General features: G+C 40.6%; 3 protein-coding genes across 4 annotated transcripts; 1 reads left to right on the top strand and 2 right to left on the bottom strand.

The window, feature by feature from the left end:
- Positions 1-59: 59 nt before the first annotated feature.
- On the bottom strand, positions 60-2,542 carry LOC108630557 (non-homologous end-joining factor 1). Of its 2 annotated transcripts, none has more exons than XM_018033907.2 (5): positions 2,099-2,542; positions 1,700-2,018; positions 1,486-1,630; positions 1,214-1,425; positions 60-598 (listed from the first exon to the last, which is right to left on the bottom strand). In XM_018033907.2, the coding sequence occupies exons 1-5, from the start codon at positions 2,240-2,242 to the stop codon at positions 576-578; spliced, it is 843 nt and encodes a 280-aa protein (XP_017889396.1). In that variant the 5' UTR covers positions 2,243-2,542; the 3' UTR covers positions 60-575. The 2 variants fall into 2 exon arrangements, with proteins under 2 accessions (XP_017889396.1, XP_017889395.1); XM_018033906.2 differs by lacking the exon at positions 60-598 and adding an exon at positions 675-1,071 and having other exon boundaries at positions 2,099-2,541.
- A 357-nt stretch (positions 2,543-2,899) lies between these two features.
- Positions 2,900-5,091, bottom strand: LOC113465057 (uncharacterized). Its single transcript, XM_026818391.1, has 6 exons — positions 4,620-5,091; positions 4,256-4,515; positions 3,918-4,173; positions 3,710-3,860; positions 3,280-3,638; positions 2,900-3,210 (listed from the first exon to the last, which is right to left on the bottom strand). Exons 1-6 carry the CDS (start codon positions 4,704-4,706, stop codon positions 3,082-3,084), a joined length of 1,242 nt encoding a protein of 413 aa, XP_026674192.1. The 5' UTR covers positions 4,707-5,091; the 3' UTR covers positions 2,900-3,081.
- Positions 5,092-5,289: 198 nt separating this feature from the next.
- On the top strand, positions 5,290-19,135 carry Cad96Ca (tyrosine kinase receptor Cad96Ca). Its single transcript, XM_018033895.2, has 8 exons — positions 5,290-6,077; positions 14,647-14,897; positions 15,286-15,398; positions 16,060-16,459; positions 16,548-16,721; positions 16,785-17,135; positions 17,318-17,623; positions 17,729-19,135. Exons 1-8 carry the CDS (start codon positions 6,023-6,025, stop codon positions 17,963-17,965), a joined length of 1,887 nt encoding a protein of 628 aa, XP_017889384.1. The 5' UTR covers positions 5,290-6,022; the 3' UTR covers positions 17,966-19,135.
- Positions 19,136-19,167: the final 32 nt, after the last annotated feature.

Here is a 19,167-nt window from a genome sequence, read left to right as displayed (position 1 = left end):
ATTCTACCGAAATTTGATAAGAAATAAATAAGGAATAGGATGGTGAATTAAAAGTTATATTATTATGTACAGATATATTTCTTCTGTGTATAAATCTTATGTAAAAATAATTTTTATATACATATTCCATATATTAAAATATACAATTTGTATAGTATTCAGGGAAAGGGCTTAGAATATGTTTTAACATATTTATATATTTTTGGCATAACAAAATACCGTGCATGTTGCACGCAGTTCAACGATTCTTAAATGACGAGGACTATTGAACGGTAGTGGTAAATTTATGATACTCCTTAAAACATTTGCCTATACACAAGCCAGGATTATCTTTACAGCCAGGACAAAAATAATTAGTTTCTTTACGTACACCGTTGGCACTACATTGTCGACACCGTTTCCTTTTTACTCTATTAGTTTCACGCCTGGGTAATACTTCAGGTAGATGTTCCAGTTCTGGTAAAATAAGAGATATATTTTCCTGATCAATGTTTAATAAAATTATCGATAATAATTGAGTCTGTTGCACAGTAATAGAACTTCTACCGATAGCCCTTTCCTCCGAATATTATATTTTATAAGATAAAATTATTCAAACCTTTTTTCTGAAATCAAATTCTACCGAAATTTGATAAGAAATAAATAAGGAATAGGATGGTGAATTAAAAGTTATATTATTATGTACAGATATATTTCTTCTGTGTATAAATCTTATGTAAAAATAATTTTTATATACATATTCCATATATTAAAATATACAATTTGTATAGTATTCAGGGAAAGGGCTTAGAATATGTTTTAACATATTTATATATTTTTGGCATAACAAAATACCGTGCATGTTGCACGCAGTTCAACGATTCTTAAATGACGAGGACTATTGAACGGTAGTGGTAAATTTATGATACTCCTTAAAACATTTGCCTATACACAAGCCAGGATTATCTTTACAGCCAGGACAAAAATAATTAGTTTCTTTACGTACACCGTTGGCACTACATTGTCGACACCGTTTCCTTTTTACTCTATTAGTTTCACGCCTGGGTAATACTTCAGGTAGATGTTCCAGTTCTGGTAAAATAAGAGATATATTTTCCTGATCAATGTTTAATAAAATTATTGATAATAATTGAGTCTGTTGCACGGTAATAGAACTTCTACCGATAGCCCTTTCCTCTGAATATTATATTTTATAAGATAAAATTATTCAAACCTTTTTTCAATTTTTTAGGGGGCTTATATCTTAGATTCGCTGTCCCTGTTTTGCTTTTAGCTACCTTTTTCTTAACTTCAGCTTTGCTCTGTTCTTTATTATCTACGTTTGTCGATTCTGCGTTCCCTTGCTCAGAAGTATTTTCAATTTTAATCACACCCTCCTCAGGTGTGATGATTACACGTGTCTCTGTCTTACCTGTTTCATCAATACTGCAACGTTTCAATACAACGTTTAACAGTGAACAAATGATAAATTTCTTTCACGTTTACCTTGCCATTAAACTTGGTTTGCATGAGTTCGATTCATTGTGGAAATTCATTATCCCTCGGAATGCATTCGTGCAATCGACAGTATCAGGATTAGGAATGTCTGCTTTGAGCTGTTCTTCCACAAACAATTTTGTTTCTATGTTCTCTGTATTAAACGATATAAAATTTTAGTGAAACTAAAGAGAGACGTTCCCCTCGATTTAAAGATACACACTTCGTATCAGTTCAGCTCCTTGTGCTTTATACTCTTCGATCTCTTCGTCTTTCTTTTTAATCAAATCGAGGAGAATAGTTCGCTGGCGCATAAGTTCCATTCCCGATATACAAAAAGGTTTCGTCACGATTTCCCAGAAATCTTGTGATGTACTCTTTGTTAAGCTCAAGTTGAACTTCATCGAACCACCTTCTATCGGCACCCTCAATTTTATCAGTTCCACGGATGCTTCGACAATGTAATTTGATATATTTCTCAAAACGTTTAATACAATTTCATTGTAATTAAGTGCTTCAACGTTCAATAGTGGATTCAATTTCTAAAACAGATCCAGTCGAACGTGAGCAGACGAATTCTGATCGCGGCGCGACGATAGACATTTAAATGCGAAATAATTACCCGACATTTATTTAAAACAATTTCGTTTGTCAACGTTTCCGTCCATAATTCGATAAGATCGGTCAAAAATATTTTGATCGTGTCATCGTTACGCGTAACAGATATCAAGTAATCTTTACTATCTATTTTTACACTTTCCCACATTATATCGCGTTTTTACTCAACGAGCCTTGTAATTATTAACAAAATGATTTTGTTTTGAAAAAATACATTCTATATCTATGATCTTCTCTAACCTAGAACCACAGGATAACCTAGTACGATGTAATATAATCAGCATAACGTGGCATCGAACGTTTTGATTGTAAAATGGAAAAAAACGCTTCGACTAGAATTTTTTAAATATTGTTACTGTAGGTTTCCGCGTATTGTACATATACGACACTTTCTACGTTTAAAATAACAAATGCACACATCATAAAGAAAGACTTGGAAGTACTGTATAAATCGATAGGGGACCCCTTTTCTCCTCAATGGACGCAGAGAGCGATTGCAGTCTTTTAAAAATGTCGAAACTGGCTCTACTGTATCTTGATTTTGACGAAACTTTAAAGACATATTTAGGAAAGATTTATTTAAGTGTCTATCAAGTTTCATTAAGATATCTATCCTGCTTTGTGTAAGAATTTTTGAAACTGTATCCTAACGATTCGAAAATATTGCACACTGTCAATTAAAGATTGATAAGAAAAATTTCTTGAATGATAAGTCTGTCTTCGCATTCGGGGCCTGATGCACCTTTATGTTCAAGAAAATAAGTACGTCATTAGGATGACATTGATATTTCAGTGCGCATGGGTCAAGCCTCCCACGGCGCGTCCAACACATGACAGCGGATACATAATTTAAATTCAAGTTTCCCACGAAATGAGTAATCGTACAAATAGAAATTTACTCAGAAAGTAGAATACAACCGAACAACAGTTATGAAATACAATCATAAAAATATTTATTATATAAATAAAAATGGTGGATAAAAAAGATTACACATGTTTCTTGCGCGTATTTTTTTGTTTAACGACCCTTATATTGACCGTGTGAAACTTTGTGTTAGGTAAATTGTTCATTTTCTTAATGTAATCGTCCTGAATCTTTTTGTTCTTCGCGTTCGCCTGTAACTAAAAATCGACGGATGCAGCGAGATTATGATTAAATCCGAGGTGTAACTTTATTAAACGAACCATTTGCTGCGATTCTTTCGAACCGATCGAAAGCTTGTTGTGTTTGCCCTGCTTTTTCGAAATCTCGCTCCAATTAGTAAGTACCACCGAGTTCTGTTTATTCAAAGTAGACTTGCTACTCTTTCGGCTGCTGTATTTAGGACACTTCTCTGAGAACCTCGTCGATTTCGTGTTCGTCAATACGTCCGCCATTCGTCTCTTCCTCATGGTTAAAAAATTATAAAGAGAAGTGTTGCTGGACGTCGAAGTGTTCGTCCCGGCGCTTGTTTGATTTATTATAGTCTGCACGTATTTTTCGTACTTGGACAATATATGCTCGTCGCATAAGAGATCAGTTTTGTCGATCATCTGGTTCCTCGCTAAGACCGTAAACATTTTTATGTCAAAAAGTTTCACTGGTTTCAAATAATGATCAATGAATTTTAATTACAATGCTTGTTACGCAATCTCTTGGTATCATTTCTATTACTCAACAAGTCCTTCTCGCACTGAGTCCCGGCATTGCTGAGAAATCTCAATTTTAAACAGAGATTACCTCCACCATCTACGTACTGAGACGCAGCCGCGTGATTCGTACCTGTCTATAGAATAAAATATTTAAACTGTATTTTATTAAACTCGTACATCGATCTAAATACCAAATCTTTGAGTAACTGCTGCTTCCTCTCGTCTCTTTTCGACAGCTGACCAAGAATGTCTTTTGTATACGCGGTGATTTTGTGCGTGATATTAGATAAATCGTCGTACTCTTCTTTGAGATGTTTCACGAGATTTTTCGACTGTGGAAACAACGATCGGGAAAAATCTTCGGGCCATGGAATGTTTAAAAGCGTGCAGGACACTCCCACGTCTTTCACTAGAACAGCGTCTGAGTTGCTATCGCTTTTGTTACTCCTACATGCGCGAATGTAATTTTGAATAAGGAATCTTATACAAGAGATCTTGACACAAGAACTCGCGGTTCATCGATAGTAACCTGTAGTAGGGGAACAGGCAGCTATCGTGGATCGAGGAATTGCTCATTGTATCGAAAGAACTATTTTTCATTAAAAGCAGGTGGTCGTACGCATCTTTGTTTATACTATCGAACGAGTCATTCCCATGATTGCACGCGGTGAAGCCGTCGTTCCTTTCTGGTATCGCGGCAACAAAATTCTTGGAAGTGTTCTTCTTCATTTGCGGTACGACGTTAACCGACGCATCTCCTGCTTCCGGAGTAGCAATAAGGACACCCATCTCGAAGTGACGATCATTTAATTATCCGTTAAATTTTTTCATTAAGCTCGCGGTATTAATCAGACGTTTTAAACAGGACTGAGGGTTGATAATAATTCAATTACCGAAACTCGAAATCTTCTTTGCCCCATTACTGAAAAACAGAGGCACGTGTACTGCTTGTATTTTGGCCGAGTTTTAGATACGTCCATTACATCACTAAATCTCAAGGGTACCGAGCAATTTTCTCATTTCCACGCCTGGAGAAGGTTACGTTTATATCATTTTAAATGGAAAACAAAAGAGAGCAGAAAATCCGAGAAATCGAATTCTATTTATTGTATATAAAAATGTCAGACGAGTTTCAAATACTATAGATCCATTCGATATCGATTTGATATTTGAACTTGTGATAGGCAATTAGAGAATATCTATTCTGAACCAGGCTTTTAAAACAGGTATCGTGTATTTGCAATACGAAGGCGAGTTAGCCAATAGGATTTTCTCACATTCTGTAGAACTGACAGTGAAACAACGTCGTAGGCAGTGGACAATCTTTATTACAGTTCTCGTTATTCGCAAAAGTTTATCTCTCACATAATTCAATACGGATTTCCTATAAATTGTTCATTTTTATTCTCGTACGTTTTTTCGATTTCTAACTTGTTTTTTGAAAAAGATCTGTGTGAATCGACGAAGGTGAAGGTGCGCCAGTCGCCACGCCAATGGTATACGTTCTTTCAGTTTGATCGGCATGGCTGCCGCACTCGCGAGCAGATCGCGTCGCGACGAACGTAGAGTCAGTCTGCTCGCGGCATCGTCGCGGGCTCCAAAAGCGGCTAGCCGTCGTCGAACGATGCCCGAAATCGGTACCACCGGTACCGAGCAGTGATACGAAACGTCGTCTCCTTTTCCGTAGCGAGGCAGTGAAAAAGGTGATAGAACGAGTCGAACCGATTGACAACAGCGCGGTGATCCATAGGCGAATCGAGGATCGTGATGAGCCCGAACACACGGCGGCGATCCAGGCCGAGGGATTCGAATCGGTTTTCGAAATCGGTGATAGCGGCGCCGCGTCCGATGCATTCGTGATCTACGCTGGGTCGCTCTAAAAACCTGTGCCGGTTAATTATCCGAGAGAAAGTCGACGGGAAGGCCACTTGGCGCGTTCTCCGACCGGTCAACGGGCACCACCTGACTCGTGATTCTAAACGAACTCTCCGCTGTGATCAAACTGTGAAATTCGTCTCGGTAAAACCGGCGACGGATACGTGCGGTGAAACGTTCGCAGTGAAAATCGCGAGTTCCGCTTAGAAATTCGAGGAATGCGTTCCATCTGCAATCGTTTCTTGTTAGAGCTGACGAGTGACTGGCACGAGGGGCATGGAGAACGGAAGAAATCGCCGTAAAAAAGTATAACAGATGCGACCATCGTCAAAGGATTTTACCGTCTCGCTTCTAGGATATTGCCTAGCGTAGTCGGAGGATTGACAATTTCGCGATAGACAAAGTGGACAAATGTAGCGCGATGTTTGTCAGATTGACCATCGTCGTCGCGGCGTTCTGCCTCTGCCACGGAGTCGGTAAGACATCAACTCATCTATCCTCGCGTTTAAATAAGCTTATGTCGATTCCGATTTTGTATCGAATCCTCTCTTCAAAAGAGAAGACGTACGAGAGATTTGAGTCCGGTGTTTAATTCGTGGTTTCCCTGATCCACGCTCTTGTAGCCTGTACTTTCTAATATATCCCGGAGAAAGCGTCAAGATTTCTTCCGATGCACGAACGTACAGGCATTAAATTGAAACAAACAATCAGTCTATGCTGATTCATCTTACACCGTTTTACTAAAATAACGTTTGATATCCGTCAATTTTAAATAAATATTTGGCATGGCTCTTTTTTATTCAGGACGGGTTTAATAAGATTGAATCATGGTTTACGAGACGATGCCAGGTGCGTTGGCTGTAAATTCGTTACAGCTTTCGACTTACAAAGGCTGTTCCTGAAACGGCATCTGTGCCATTAAATTTCTTATGCCAAAGAAAGCTACGACCAGATCTCCCCCTTTTATACGACAAATTTATAATATTGCATTAGAGATATTAAACGTTTCTTTGAACAAGCATCGAGGCTAATCAATTTGGCAATCGCCGCATTATCTCGATATAACAAATAGTATCCTTGCAATTTTCCACACGTGTTGCACCTACACGCGACATTCCAATTGCGTTGCATTAACTCGAATCGATTCCGCAATTGTTGCGAGCGATTCCTTTCTCTACGGCAAATCGCGGAGGAAAAATGGTAGAACCTGTTCGCAAAAATCGTAACCGCGTTGTTGGATAAAATAGAAAGGAGATCGGGGCAAATTAATTTCGATGCAGAATCCAATTGTTGGATTTGCAAATTCGAATCCGGTTCTACCGATGGGTGAAAGTTGCCTAGAGTAATTATTCACAGTCTCATCATTCTAATTAATTAAAAATGCGTCTCATCTGTTTTCACTTCGGTCGAACGTTCGCGTCTCTGGTATTTTGCAATAAAAAGCTAGAATTAACAAACACGTGTCGTTATATCGAAACAGTATAATTGTTTAAAAACTCGAACAAAGGACGAAAGAAAATATTCTTCTATCTCGTTCGTGGGACCACAGGAAACTTGCGTGTGCACACAAAAAGGAAACAACCGATAACTGATAACAGCGACACGATTATTGTACAGAGGATGCACGATTCCGTAGAACGCGAGGAGATCCAGCGGATAAACGCGCGGCAGACCGAAAGGAGCTTACACGTTCCATAGCCGTGTTAATAGATAAACCCATAAACCAATGTAGCCGCGTGTAATACATGCCTCCGTGATAACGGATAATTTTCAAAGGCGATTGGACTGCGAACGGTGCTTCTCGGTAGTATTATATACAAAAAAAAAAAAGAAAGGAAATGAAAAATTCGTATCGCATTAGCATCACCGGCGTGCGCTTTCTCATCGCTCGCTTCGCACGCTCGCCCACATTGTTCCCTTCAATTACGCCTGCTTCCTGTTTAGGCGATTCTCCTTTGCCTCCGTCTCGAAGAAAAATTGCTCGAACGAAACGTTCTTTTGAGAAATGAAAATAGTGGAAAGTATTCTCTGATAAAAATCTCTTGTGAACTGAATTTTCCATGCGACGACGCACGCTTTCTGGGAAAATTTCAACCGTTCACCCAGGGTCTCCATCGTGTCTGTACCGTCGAACGAGGAACGCGTGCTCGTTTGTTAACGAAGAAGAATGTACGACGATAAAACGTACGAATGTACGTACGACGTTAATCGATAATCGTGGAATGTGTTCCGGGAACGACTTTTCCGCGCTTTTTCCACCGCAATCGTCGGGTCACGTTGGGCAACGGTGTTTCTTTTTAGAGGTGGCACGAGCGTACCGCTTCTTCTACTCGCGGCTCAGAAGCAGCAGGAATCCGAGCGGAAAAATATCGGAGCTGGTGACCGCGCGACAAAATAAAACACGGCGTACGGCTACTCGGCCACCAGACGAATTAACGTTTAAAACAGAGAGCCGGCCGCCATAATCGGGTCGCCAGACACCAAACAAGAACTCGTATCCAACCTTCACCGATAATCGCTCGACTAAACGAGGCTTCGAACGAGCTCCGATAAATTTATATACTCGGTCGCGAAAACATTCAATTAACTTTTTCATAGTTAAATAATTACGTAATAAGATAAAAGAAAACGTGTTATCTCGTGACACAGATCTCATGGCAAACAGTTTTCATTGGATTAGAATTTTCGATTACATTTCAATTTATTAAGAGACGAAATTCTTAAATGCTTCGAACATTCTTATTGATTTAATCAATGTAAGGCTTTCGTCTGTGTGAAAATCGTAATCGTGTCTGTTTACGCGGAAGGAAAATGTGTTATAAGGCACAGGCGTATAAAGGTAACAGGTATTCACCTGGTGCGGTACGTTCTTATGCGAGCATTCAAGTCTGTGAGAAAGACACACGGCGTGGCGCAGCGGCGATACAGGGAACAGTCTCTTAACAGCGCTTTCATTGAGATTCCTCTATCGCCTAATTGACTTCTCCGCCGCGCGATAAATCTGATGCATTTAATTATTTATCAAACGTAAAATACCACCGGCGCACATAATGCGAATAAATCAAATAGTTAACTGCGTGACTGATGGGCAAAAATGTTATGAGGCAGTAATTGCAACGTGAACGGTGGTCGTTCAGGGGAGACGTTGAATGATTAACATTTTTAATTACGGTTTAACGACCTTTCGGAATACACGTGAGTAAATGTTTGCACAGTATAAGAAAGAACAGTAAGTTTACTCTTTCAAAAAGTGTACGAAATCTGAAGACTCCTTGGCAAAAGTTGGGAAAAATTAAAAAATGTTTTTTCTGAAAATTTCGAAAAATGCTTGAAATAAAAGTTGTAGGTATTGACGTCAAGAAAGATTCTATGCATTTTTCTTTTAACTCCAATATTTAACGAGTTAAATGCAATTAATTGGCATTTTATTGGCATTGACGAAATCCGACCTTCCCACCGTCGAAACAGCAAACTTTTAGCAAAAAAATTTTGTTTTTTGCAAATAACTCCCGTTGGACTTACGGGAAAATTGGTCCTATCCAAAAAAGATATATAATTTTGTTTCAAGGTAATCGATTAATTAATTCGTCCATCGTCAAATATTTCTTAACTATTTGGAATTAGAAGCTGTTGATCTTTCTTATACTGTGGCGAGGTTGTTACACGTAAAGATTTTAATATTAATTAAGAAGGTATGAGAAAGAGCGATACGATTCAGCGATTGGAGCCTTGAAATCTTTTCATCAGACTGCCTTGAGCCGATCTGGCCGCAATTATATGCGACTTGTAACGTTATATTCAGCACGAAGTACATTGTCTCGCGGTTTTATCCAGATTAAAATTTCACAAACATTTTTCTCAACACGGATTTCTAATAGATCTGTCGTTACAAGAAGTGATTCTCGAACAGGGATGATTTCTCTTTCGACCTAACTGATTTTCTCTGTTTGCAAATAACGTTCAAAGTGCAGGAGAATACTCTCGTTCGCTCGAACGATCACGCGATACGGAAAAAGCGGCCTAAACGAATTTTTCGTGCGTGTCGCCACGCATGAAAGTGAAGCGTCATGCTAAGGAATATTTAAGGACCGACGATGACCTCACCGAAGTGAAAGTTCTCCGGTTCGGTTCCCCGTGGTCGTTAAACGAGCAAAAGGTAAAAAACGCACGCGGCAAGAGAAGAGGCCCACCGCGGCCTCTTTCGAATCCCTACGAGCCCGTGTATCCGCTTCCGGAAGCCGAGGTGTTCGCGTCACGGCCTTGGTCGGTCCCCAGAAATCCTTTCGAAACGACCGAAAGCCTTTAATTAATCTCTTCGGACGAAGAGCCTGAGCAGGCGTTATGGCACTTGTCTCCGTTCGATTCGAGCCAAGGGAACGACTTTCTCCCTGGGATCTATTTTATGACGTAAACACGGTTTTCTGCTCGAGCACAGGTGACAAATTATGTAAAATTCTCCGGCACGGTATGAAAGTAGGATATCGTCGCAGTCTCGTTTACGAGTATGCTCGATTTCAGTTATTTGAATTTGCACGGGGAAATGTCTCGCGGTGAAATTTCGCAGTGATATCCGATGTGTATTTTTGTAGCAGAGTGGGGGAGATGGAAATTGCACGGTTCACTTTCAGATCCTGTTGCGTCTCGCGTTACTTATTTACCGATCCGGCCATTCTCCATGAGTCACTCGTTAAAAACTGCACCTGTAATCGCGATGCAACAGATACCACGCTTAATCGCATTTCGCAATCGACGAATTAGAAACCGTCTCCTGTTCCAAGGAAATCCCCGAGTCGTCGATATGAAAAGTAAAAACGGACGGAACGAGACGAGAGTCATAACTGTTTCGGTCGAATCGTTGAAATTATGAATTGGAAAGTAACGTATAATAAAAAATCGAAACGTCGAACGATCGAAAGTGTGCCAGGAAACGAAACAGCCTTTATTACTGCTTCCTAAATTCGGAGTATCCCGCCCGGTGTAATTGCTCGGTTTCAGGAAACGTTGGTTTCTTAACTCGCAATTAAAATAAGTGGGACGGACCGATTGACAGTCTCGCTAATGGTCCCGATTCGTACGCGACACCTGGCTCAAGTCACCGATTATAAAAAGCATTGGCAACTGCGTTTAATACTTAATCGTCCATTAACAAGTTTCAAGGATTCGTTTATAACACATGTATGCTAAATATGAATTAATCAATGAATAAACGAAACTGAAAATTACTCGAAGTACTTCGAAAGATGAAATTGATGAGGCCTGATTAAAAAGTGTTCCGATCCGAGAAATCTATACTTTTCGTAATCGGTGTCTTGCATTTCCGACGGTGAAAAAGGCACGATTCCGACCACACCGTCCTGCATGCAGACAGTGCCAGTCTGGTCGTTTGGTCGCACTTTCATCGTCCCACTTTCTCCGTCTTGGTTCGGGCCGATCGTTGTTCGTTGACCACATGCCGTCAATCCAGTCAACCTTTATGCCCGTTCAGGTTTTCCCCATTATTTTTTCCTCGCGAAAACAAAAAAGAGACTGTAATCTAAACGATCTTAATGATTTAGAAAAACGTACAGGCTCTCTCTAATTCAGGATTTTTTTGCAACTTATTCGGAAAAATGAACGGCATTCCGCTTGCCCGTTATTTCAATTATTCGTCGGATCTATAATACTGAGAATTCCATTAAAACAGGGATTTGGCTGTACGGTTTATTGTTCAAGCCACTATTATCGCAGGGTTTCATTGTTCATTGTGTAAAATTGGCTCGACGCTAATTCATCGTCGTGATCATAGATAATTAAATTTTGACAAAATAAAATATTTAGGATATCAATTAAAAAAATGGATCTCATTTATTATTTAAATATTGCAATATGCATTCGACTGGTTTAATACTCATTGCCAAATTCCTTACTTATCGAAATTTGAAAAAAAGACCTCTGACCTTTCGAGTTATTTATGAAAGAATTTTGTCAATAGAACCAGTTCCGAGACACCTGTTTGACATTTCGGAACAGGATTCATTCCTAAAATTACTTCAAATGAATTCCGCAGGAAAGAGCGAGACGGTGCAACAGGTGGTCCTTCACGGCCGATAAATTCGCTGTACTGGACAAATAAGTACGAAGCAGGCCTACGTTATTGCATTACAATAGCGACACCGGTGCATAGGCGCTTCTTTATTTCGAGCATCGCGTGGCAGCGTTCTAGCGGTATTGAAGTCACTGCACCGTGAGAATACAGTTACGCGGTATTCCCGTGAATAATAGTCACCATTAGCGCGCGCCAGCCGACGCAACGTAATGTTATTAGACAGAGAATCAATAAAGTCTACCGAAGATCGTTTGAAGACGACAGCTAAATTACATCTTTACTCGCATAAATCACATTTGTTTGTCATTCGTCATTCGTCCCGAAAATTCGTAAAGTTTCATTTCACAGAAAAATGAAACGCGTCGAGGTGTTGTAATTTACAACGTTTACACGTCGATCAGCATAAATTTAAATAATATATTTCTTTGGTACTGATCAGTCGGCTTAATTACAAGGCCAGCGAGCCTCGAACAAACACATGTACCGTCTTTTTCCCCGATTGTCTAACGGCATGCAAACGAAGAAAGTTGTCAGAGGACGGCGACCATAAATTTTAATCATCCCGTGCCTCGAGTTACCCGCGAATTTGCCAGTCACGCGCAACGTGTACCATCCTCGAGATTCTAATCGACGTCCGGAGAGTAATCGGACTCGCGTTACTCTAATTAGACGGTTACCACTTCCCGATGGTTCGTTAAAACAAACGCGTCAACTCGTTATTATGCAAATAAAATTAAACGTGGACGAGTGGATCTCGAACCTGCGAATTGCATTTATTTCCCGGGGGATGTAATCTCGTATACTCGTTGATGGCAACGGCGTTAATGTTCTTTCCATGTTTCTTTTACTGAGTGATTATTATAGTCTCCGGTTTTTGATAAGCTCAGGGGAATCGATCATTCCATTTTAGACTCGAAGAAATCGGTCACCAATGATAACAAGAACTTTCTTTCGCACGAAATCTCGGAATAAACGCTCGGCCTTTTATAACGGCTAATGGCCTGCTGCAACATTAGTGAATAATTTCTGCGATCGACAGTTTGTTACCGAGCTAACGGAACCGCGTTTCATTTAGTTTGCTTCGATGGAAATAAACCCAAGACGTAAAATATTTTCAGGACTTCGTTGGTTGAATCTCACATTTTCTATGACGATGTTCGAACATATGCTACTTCATTCAAGTGCAGTTCGCAATTATAAATTTAAATTCTCACGGGACGAAAAAGGAAAATCAGAGACAGGATTGTTTTAAGGCGAATACACTTTCCATCTCGATCCTGTCCGTTTATTTAACAACAGCGTGATATCGCAGCAGTTAAGCGTTCGTTGGATCATAAATAAATTACGCTGCTCGTAACTTTCTATTCCGGCGTAACACGCGGGTTACTCTGTCCCCCGACGACGACATAACACTTTCGAGACCGATTAACGGAGCGTCCTTTGATTTTTAATAAACCGGAAATGATTCGTACTTACATAAATAGAAACGGTCGAGCTATCAATATAGGTATATACTAAGTTTCAGTCTTTCTAGTGTTAAAATGATCAATGTATTAATAATAAATTCATGGGTCGTTAGAAAAATTCCTGTGACTCGGTGCGTATAATTATTTCAAGGAATCCTCAGTTCGGGAAATAATAATTGAGCAACGAATAAGTAGGTGGGCACGTTTAAGTCAAGCACGGTGTAAGCACGAGTAAAACAAAGTGAAGGGGAACGATCTGAAAAAAAAAAAGAAAAGGCGAAAAAAAACGCAGGCAAAACGTGAGCAGCTTTTCAACGCGGAGAACAGTGACTTTTTACAAACGGTACATTCATTCCAAAGGAAAAATGTTGGCGAGGCCGATTCTCCTTAACGAACAAAACTGACGTTGAAGAGTCGTTCACGATATAACGACGTGAATCACTCAATTACAAATTACCAACTGTTATTATAATAAAATTATTGCTCATGTAGACAGATAAAACGTGTGAGTGTGTGCAATAAAAAGTGGAAGTGTATAAGAAGAAATTATAAGTGTATGTATGATAATAAATTATATGTAGATTCTATTTGGTCGTTGATTTTTGAGAAAGGATATGCGTTCGCATAAATGAGTCGGGGGGGAAAAAAGGAAGATCGGAAATCCCGAGGCCGCAGTTTCTGGTCGCGGCAGAATGAAAAGGTTACACTCTACTTGACGATATGAACTCGAAATCCAGGAAGGAATGCATATCAAGGCCGATCTCTCGAGCCACCCGCGGCTCTCTCTCATTATCGTCCAGTAAATCCGAAGTTAATTAGAGCTCAAGCGGAAAGCCATTGCGTTCTATACGAACTAATCGAGTTCGAACAAGATACACACGCATCTATTTATAATACGATTTTGCAAGCTTCGACGAATCTATGCTGCAATTCCGAGATTTATCAAATTCTACATTTTTCACAAATTGTATGAATAGATCAATCTTTTAAATTTTTTACACGAAGGGTTTTGCGATAGGATCGTGGAAAAGAGAAAGTGACACGATCTGGAAAATTAAGAGGTTTATCTGTGAAATGAATTTGTGATAATGTCCGTGATTTCGCGATGCACAGAAACGCGAATTGCTGGGCAGGTGCGTGTTATGAAACGGAAAGGCTTCAAGGACATGCAGCTTGTTATTCGATTTACCTTTCTTCTCTATCATTTTCTCCTACTTTCAATACTCCGGCAGCTATATGATCTATCTCAAATACATATCGGTAGACTGCTGCGTTCATAGAAAAGTTGGACACGCAGACGTGAACGTGAAAACCGGGGAACGTATAATCCCAAACATTTTTTGCATAAAAACCTGCGACTCACATATCAGATTTTTAACTTAAAATTATTCGAAATATTTAACATCGTATTTATCGACATACTGTTTTCAACGATTAATTCGTTACATCGCTCAGCTTTGGCATCTCTCAGCCAGTTATTAATTTGCATTGTAGGAAGTCAATTCAGCGACAACACGCCACCGGTGATGTGGATAGACCGAAATTTGGTGCTCCTGGATTCGGAGCCGGTGGGGAGCGTGGTGACTAGGGCCCGGGCCGAGGACAATGAGCAGGATCAGCTCACCTATGGCCTGGAACAGCTCGGGCACAACTACAACGGAAACGACAGTCCACAGCCGCCGCTCCCATTCTTCATCGACAATAGCACCGGCGTCATCTACATTAATGAAACGCTCAAAGGCAGAGTGAGTGCCGCCTTTATTCCTACTGTCTTAATTATTTCCACGTTCAAACAACCCCGCGCCGACCCTTCGTACACCCAAGTACCTTTTCTCTATTAATAAAATTCTTCTTTCCCCTCAATTCTTCTTTCATTTCAAAAAATTGAGTGTTGATTAAAATATCGAGATATAACTGAGAATTCTAGACTGCTGACAAATAATAAGATCTTCGAACTTCGTAAAGCGAACGAGACGTCGAGTTCTTATTCAATAGACGAGTTCTAACGACGGGGGCAAAGCAGCCACGTATACGGCGATTTTTTCCTCCTGAAGCGATAAGAACGTAACACGAGACGCGTATATGGTCGACGTTCAGAGGATTGAAACGACGTTTCTTGCCTGTTCGTTCCAGGGAGGGCAGAACCTGTTCCTTTACGTGACCGTCTCCGACGGTCAGCTCACGACAAAGACCGAGGCCTTCATCACTATCAAGAACTCTTCAAGCCCCAATGGAGGACACATCAGGTAGGTTGAGGACAAAATTGGCCGACCGGTGTCCTATCCATTTACAGAACATGATATAACAGCTTCCACGGAGTTTACGATTATTATTCCTCGGATCTTTTCCTAGTCACTGTTATTTCGAAACCGACTCGCGACGCTTTCTTTCCCGATGATTCCGCGAAGGAGTTTCAGGAAGGTGTTTGAGCTCGCGGTCAGAGGAGAGCCCGATGTAACTCGTTTCTTTGTAACCCGACGTCCATCTCCGTTTTACGATGCGGCGCGACGTTTCCTCTTGCAGTCGCTTGAAATATTATCCATTACGTGCTTGGAATTTCAATTCAGCTTCAGAATAAAAATGATTAACAATGACAATGACTTCGTTAAGTGTCTCGAGTCAAGGTTCGAAATCGTCTTCGTCATGAATCTACTGATCATCGATTATCCTATTACCGCGACTGAAATTCGCAATCACTATCCGAATGGCGGGGCGCGATCATTTTTTAATGGAAGCTATCGCGAACTTGCGGGACCTACACTCGCGGCTCGTAGAAAGTTTCATCGATAAATCACGAGGAACGGTGCGCGACCTTTTAAAGGGGGGAATCTCAGTGGCCCGTTCCATTATTCATGCTCCAGTTCGTTGGCCAATACCTCGAACTCGACGTTGATTTTTCCCCGACAGGAGCCCGTTTCCGGGTCAACTCGGTAACGGCGGTAGACTGCGACCACCATTGCTGACCCTGCCCAACCTGAGCTACCCCAGACCCCATAAATCGGTGATGACGCCCGGCGTGCAAAAAACGACCAAGTTACAGCCCGAGGACGCGAAACAGGCGGGCGAGGGTGACCCCGCGGCGTCTGGGACCACCGGTGCTCCGGCCCAGCAGCCCGTCGAGGAGAACGAGGTCGAGGGGCCACCGCTCAGCTCGAAAATCGCACCTGCCGAGGCACCGCCTTCTCAAGATATAGCGATCACCGTCGTACCCGTCACGGCCGTCTGTGTTCTCTTGGTGGGCCTCGGCATGGGCGCATGGTCCCTTAGAAACAGATTTTGCGGTAACAGGAAGACCAAGGAAGACACGGTAAAATACTTCGATTCAAAATCTGTCGTTTCTATATTTAATTCTATTCAAAAACAGTGATCATTTCTTCTTTTTATACATCTTACAGAAAGAACAAGCGTCGGTCAGTGTGTCGAATATATCGGACGACCCGTCGCTGGTTCTGAAGAGATGGCGAGGCCCGAAGGCGCACAACAATCGTTACGAGCCGTGGGAGAAGGAAAATCAAGCCACGCAAAATAAGCAAGAAGACAAATGGGAATTTCCCAGACACCGGTTGAAGGTTCGTAATCAGGATTCGATCAATTATCAAAATAAAACATCGAATTTTATATGTACGAATTAGGTTTTCAACATTCTCGGGGAGGGTTGCTTCGGTCAAGTGTGGAAATGCGAGGCGTTGGATATCGATGGGAAATCCGGGGCGACCATCGTAGCCGTGAAGACGTTGAAAGAAAACGCGACCGAAAGAGAGCGGCTGGATCTAGCGCAAGAGTTGCGGGTCATGAAAAATTTGGACCCTCACCCGAACGTGGTCCGCTTGTTAGGTTGCTGCACCGAACGCGAACCGATGTTCGTGATCCTAGAATACGTGAGCGGCGGTAAGCTGCAAAGCTTCCTCAGGGCTTCCCGGGAAGAGAGGAATCACGGGGGTCCGGGACTTACGTCCAGGGATTTAACCGGATTCGTTTATCAGGTATGAGAATCTGTTAAATAATACATTTCGGAAGTCATACAACGTGTTTGCGCATTGTTTCAAATTATTAATAGACTGCAGATTTCGCATACTGAGTATTCTATAATAAGATGCAGCTCGTTCGTTTGAACTTTGTACTAAATTCGACTAACCGAAAGAACTTTCATTTGCACATATAATAGATCGCCAAAGGTATGGAGTACCTGGCTTCCAAAGGGATTATCCACAGGGATCTAGCCGCGAGGAACATATTGATCGACGAGAATCGCGCGTGCAAAGTCGCAGACTTCGGATTCGCTAGAGACGTGGCCGCTAATCAAATATATGAAAGGAAGTCTGAAGGCCGTCTACCGATCAGATGGATGGCCCCGGAGAGCTTGTACGATAACATATTCTCCGTGAAATCGGATATTTGGAGTTTCGGCGTATTGATATGGGAAATCGTTACCCTGGGGTCTACGCCTTATCCCGGACTAGCAGCAGCCGAGGTACCATATAAATATTTTTCGATCAATTCGATGTTGGATTAACGAGAGAAATATGTAAGAAGATTTTTAGGGATATACGTGAGATTGAATTGATACTTTTAACAGGTGATGAGGAGGATCAAGGAAGGCTACAGGCTGGACAGGCCAGAGCATTGCAAGAGGGAGCTATATAATATAATGTATTATTGCTGGGACAAAGATCCAGCGTGTAGGCCTTCCTTCAGTGAACTTGTTGGATTGACAGAAGGCCTGCTGCTGGATGAGACCGATTATATCGAATTGGACAGGTTCCCAGATCATTCGTATTACAACGTGCTCAATCTCAGTGGAGAAAAGTTGTAAATGTAACGTCTAAACTATATTTAAAACTCGACCGAGCCCGGGCAGCGGATACGATAAGATAATTGAAACTCCGCCCGTAGTAAAGCATACAAAGTCTATTGCAATATTTAAATTATAAAGATATTCCTATCTAAAACATTAATATTGACATTGTACGTGATTTACTTCGCAACGTACACGTCGCTCAAAAATTAGTTTCATATTCGACGTTATCATTAAATGTTTTTAATCTAATAGTATTGCATAAGCACGCTGCATATTTATAATTCAATTTCAAGCATACGTTCGTGATTTAAACCTCCGATAAGTGTGCCTTCTGATATTGTATACAGGGTGGACCGGATAGGGGGTGATACTACGTTAAAAAAGAAGAAAATATTTTTTCAAACAGAGCTCCGTTTTCGTGGAAATTGACTTCAAAGCTTGTAAACGATTTACGGCAGTGGGATTATTATTGCAAGCTGCCGAAGCAAGTAACATATCAATATACTCTCGATTGGAATATCTTACCATAGCTTAGTGATAAGTTAATCAGGCTAAAGTCAATGAAAAGAAGCGAACTATTACGTAGTTTGATAAACTATGACTCTTATCGTAAACCGAACTGTATGCACACTTTTCTATCCTTATCAATATTTATGAATACTAATCTAAATACAGACAATTAGAGCAGTAGAATATGCGATAAGCAAATTATATTAATTAGTTTACAAGTAAAACAGACTTTGAAGTGGATTTTCACAAAAACGGAGCTCCCGTTTAAAAAATGTTATACCAAAATATTTTCTTCTTTTTTAACATAGAATCACTCTCTGCCTGTATTACGATTTCCGGTCCACCCTGTATATTAATTAAGCGACGAAACTTCTATTACGTTTCACATCTTGAACGGGTCGCGAGTATAATGAGAAAGAATGAGCGTCGTGAACTAGTCAAGAGTTCAAATCGAATTATTCTCCGAGAAATTCCTTAATTTAAAAAAAAAAACCATAAAAATAGACGCTATATATAATTCAATGTTATTAAATGTATGAATTAAGAAACGATTCCCGCGGACAGCGAAACTTTTCCATATGAACACGAACGCGAATTGTACATATGTATCGATTAAGACTTTAAATAAGTTATTGTGTAACTACTTTTTGTAAGAATAAAAAACACATCCTACAAGTAACGAACTTTTGAACGAACCTGTAAATGAT

Source organism: Ceratina calcarata, unplaced genomic scaffold (genome assembly GCF_001652005.2).
Source record: "Ceratina calcarata isolate Rehan_Ccalc_2016 unplaced genomic scaffold, ASM165200v1 scaffold78.2, whole genome shotgun sequence".
Lineage (NCBI taxonomy): Eukaryota > Metazoa > Arthropoda > Insecta > Hymenoptera > Apidae > Ceratina > Ceratina calcarata.
The sequence above is the reverse complement of the archived record's forward strand: the minus strand, read 5'-3'. Positions and strand labels throughout refer to the sequence as shown.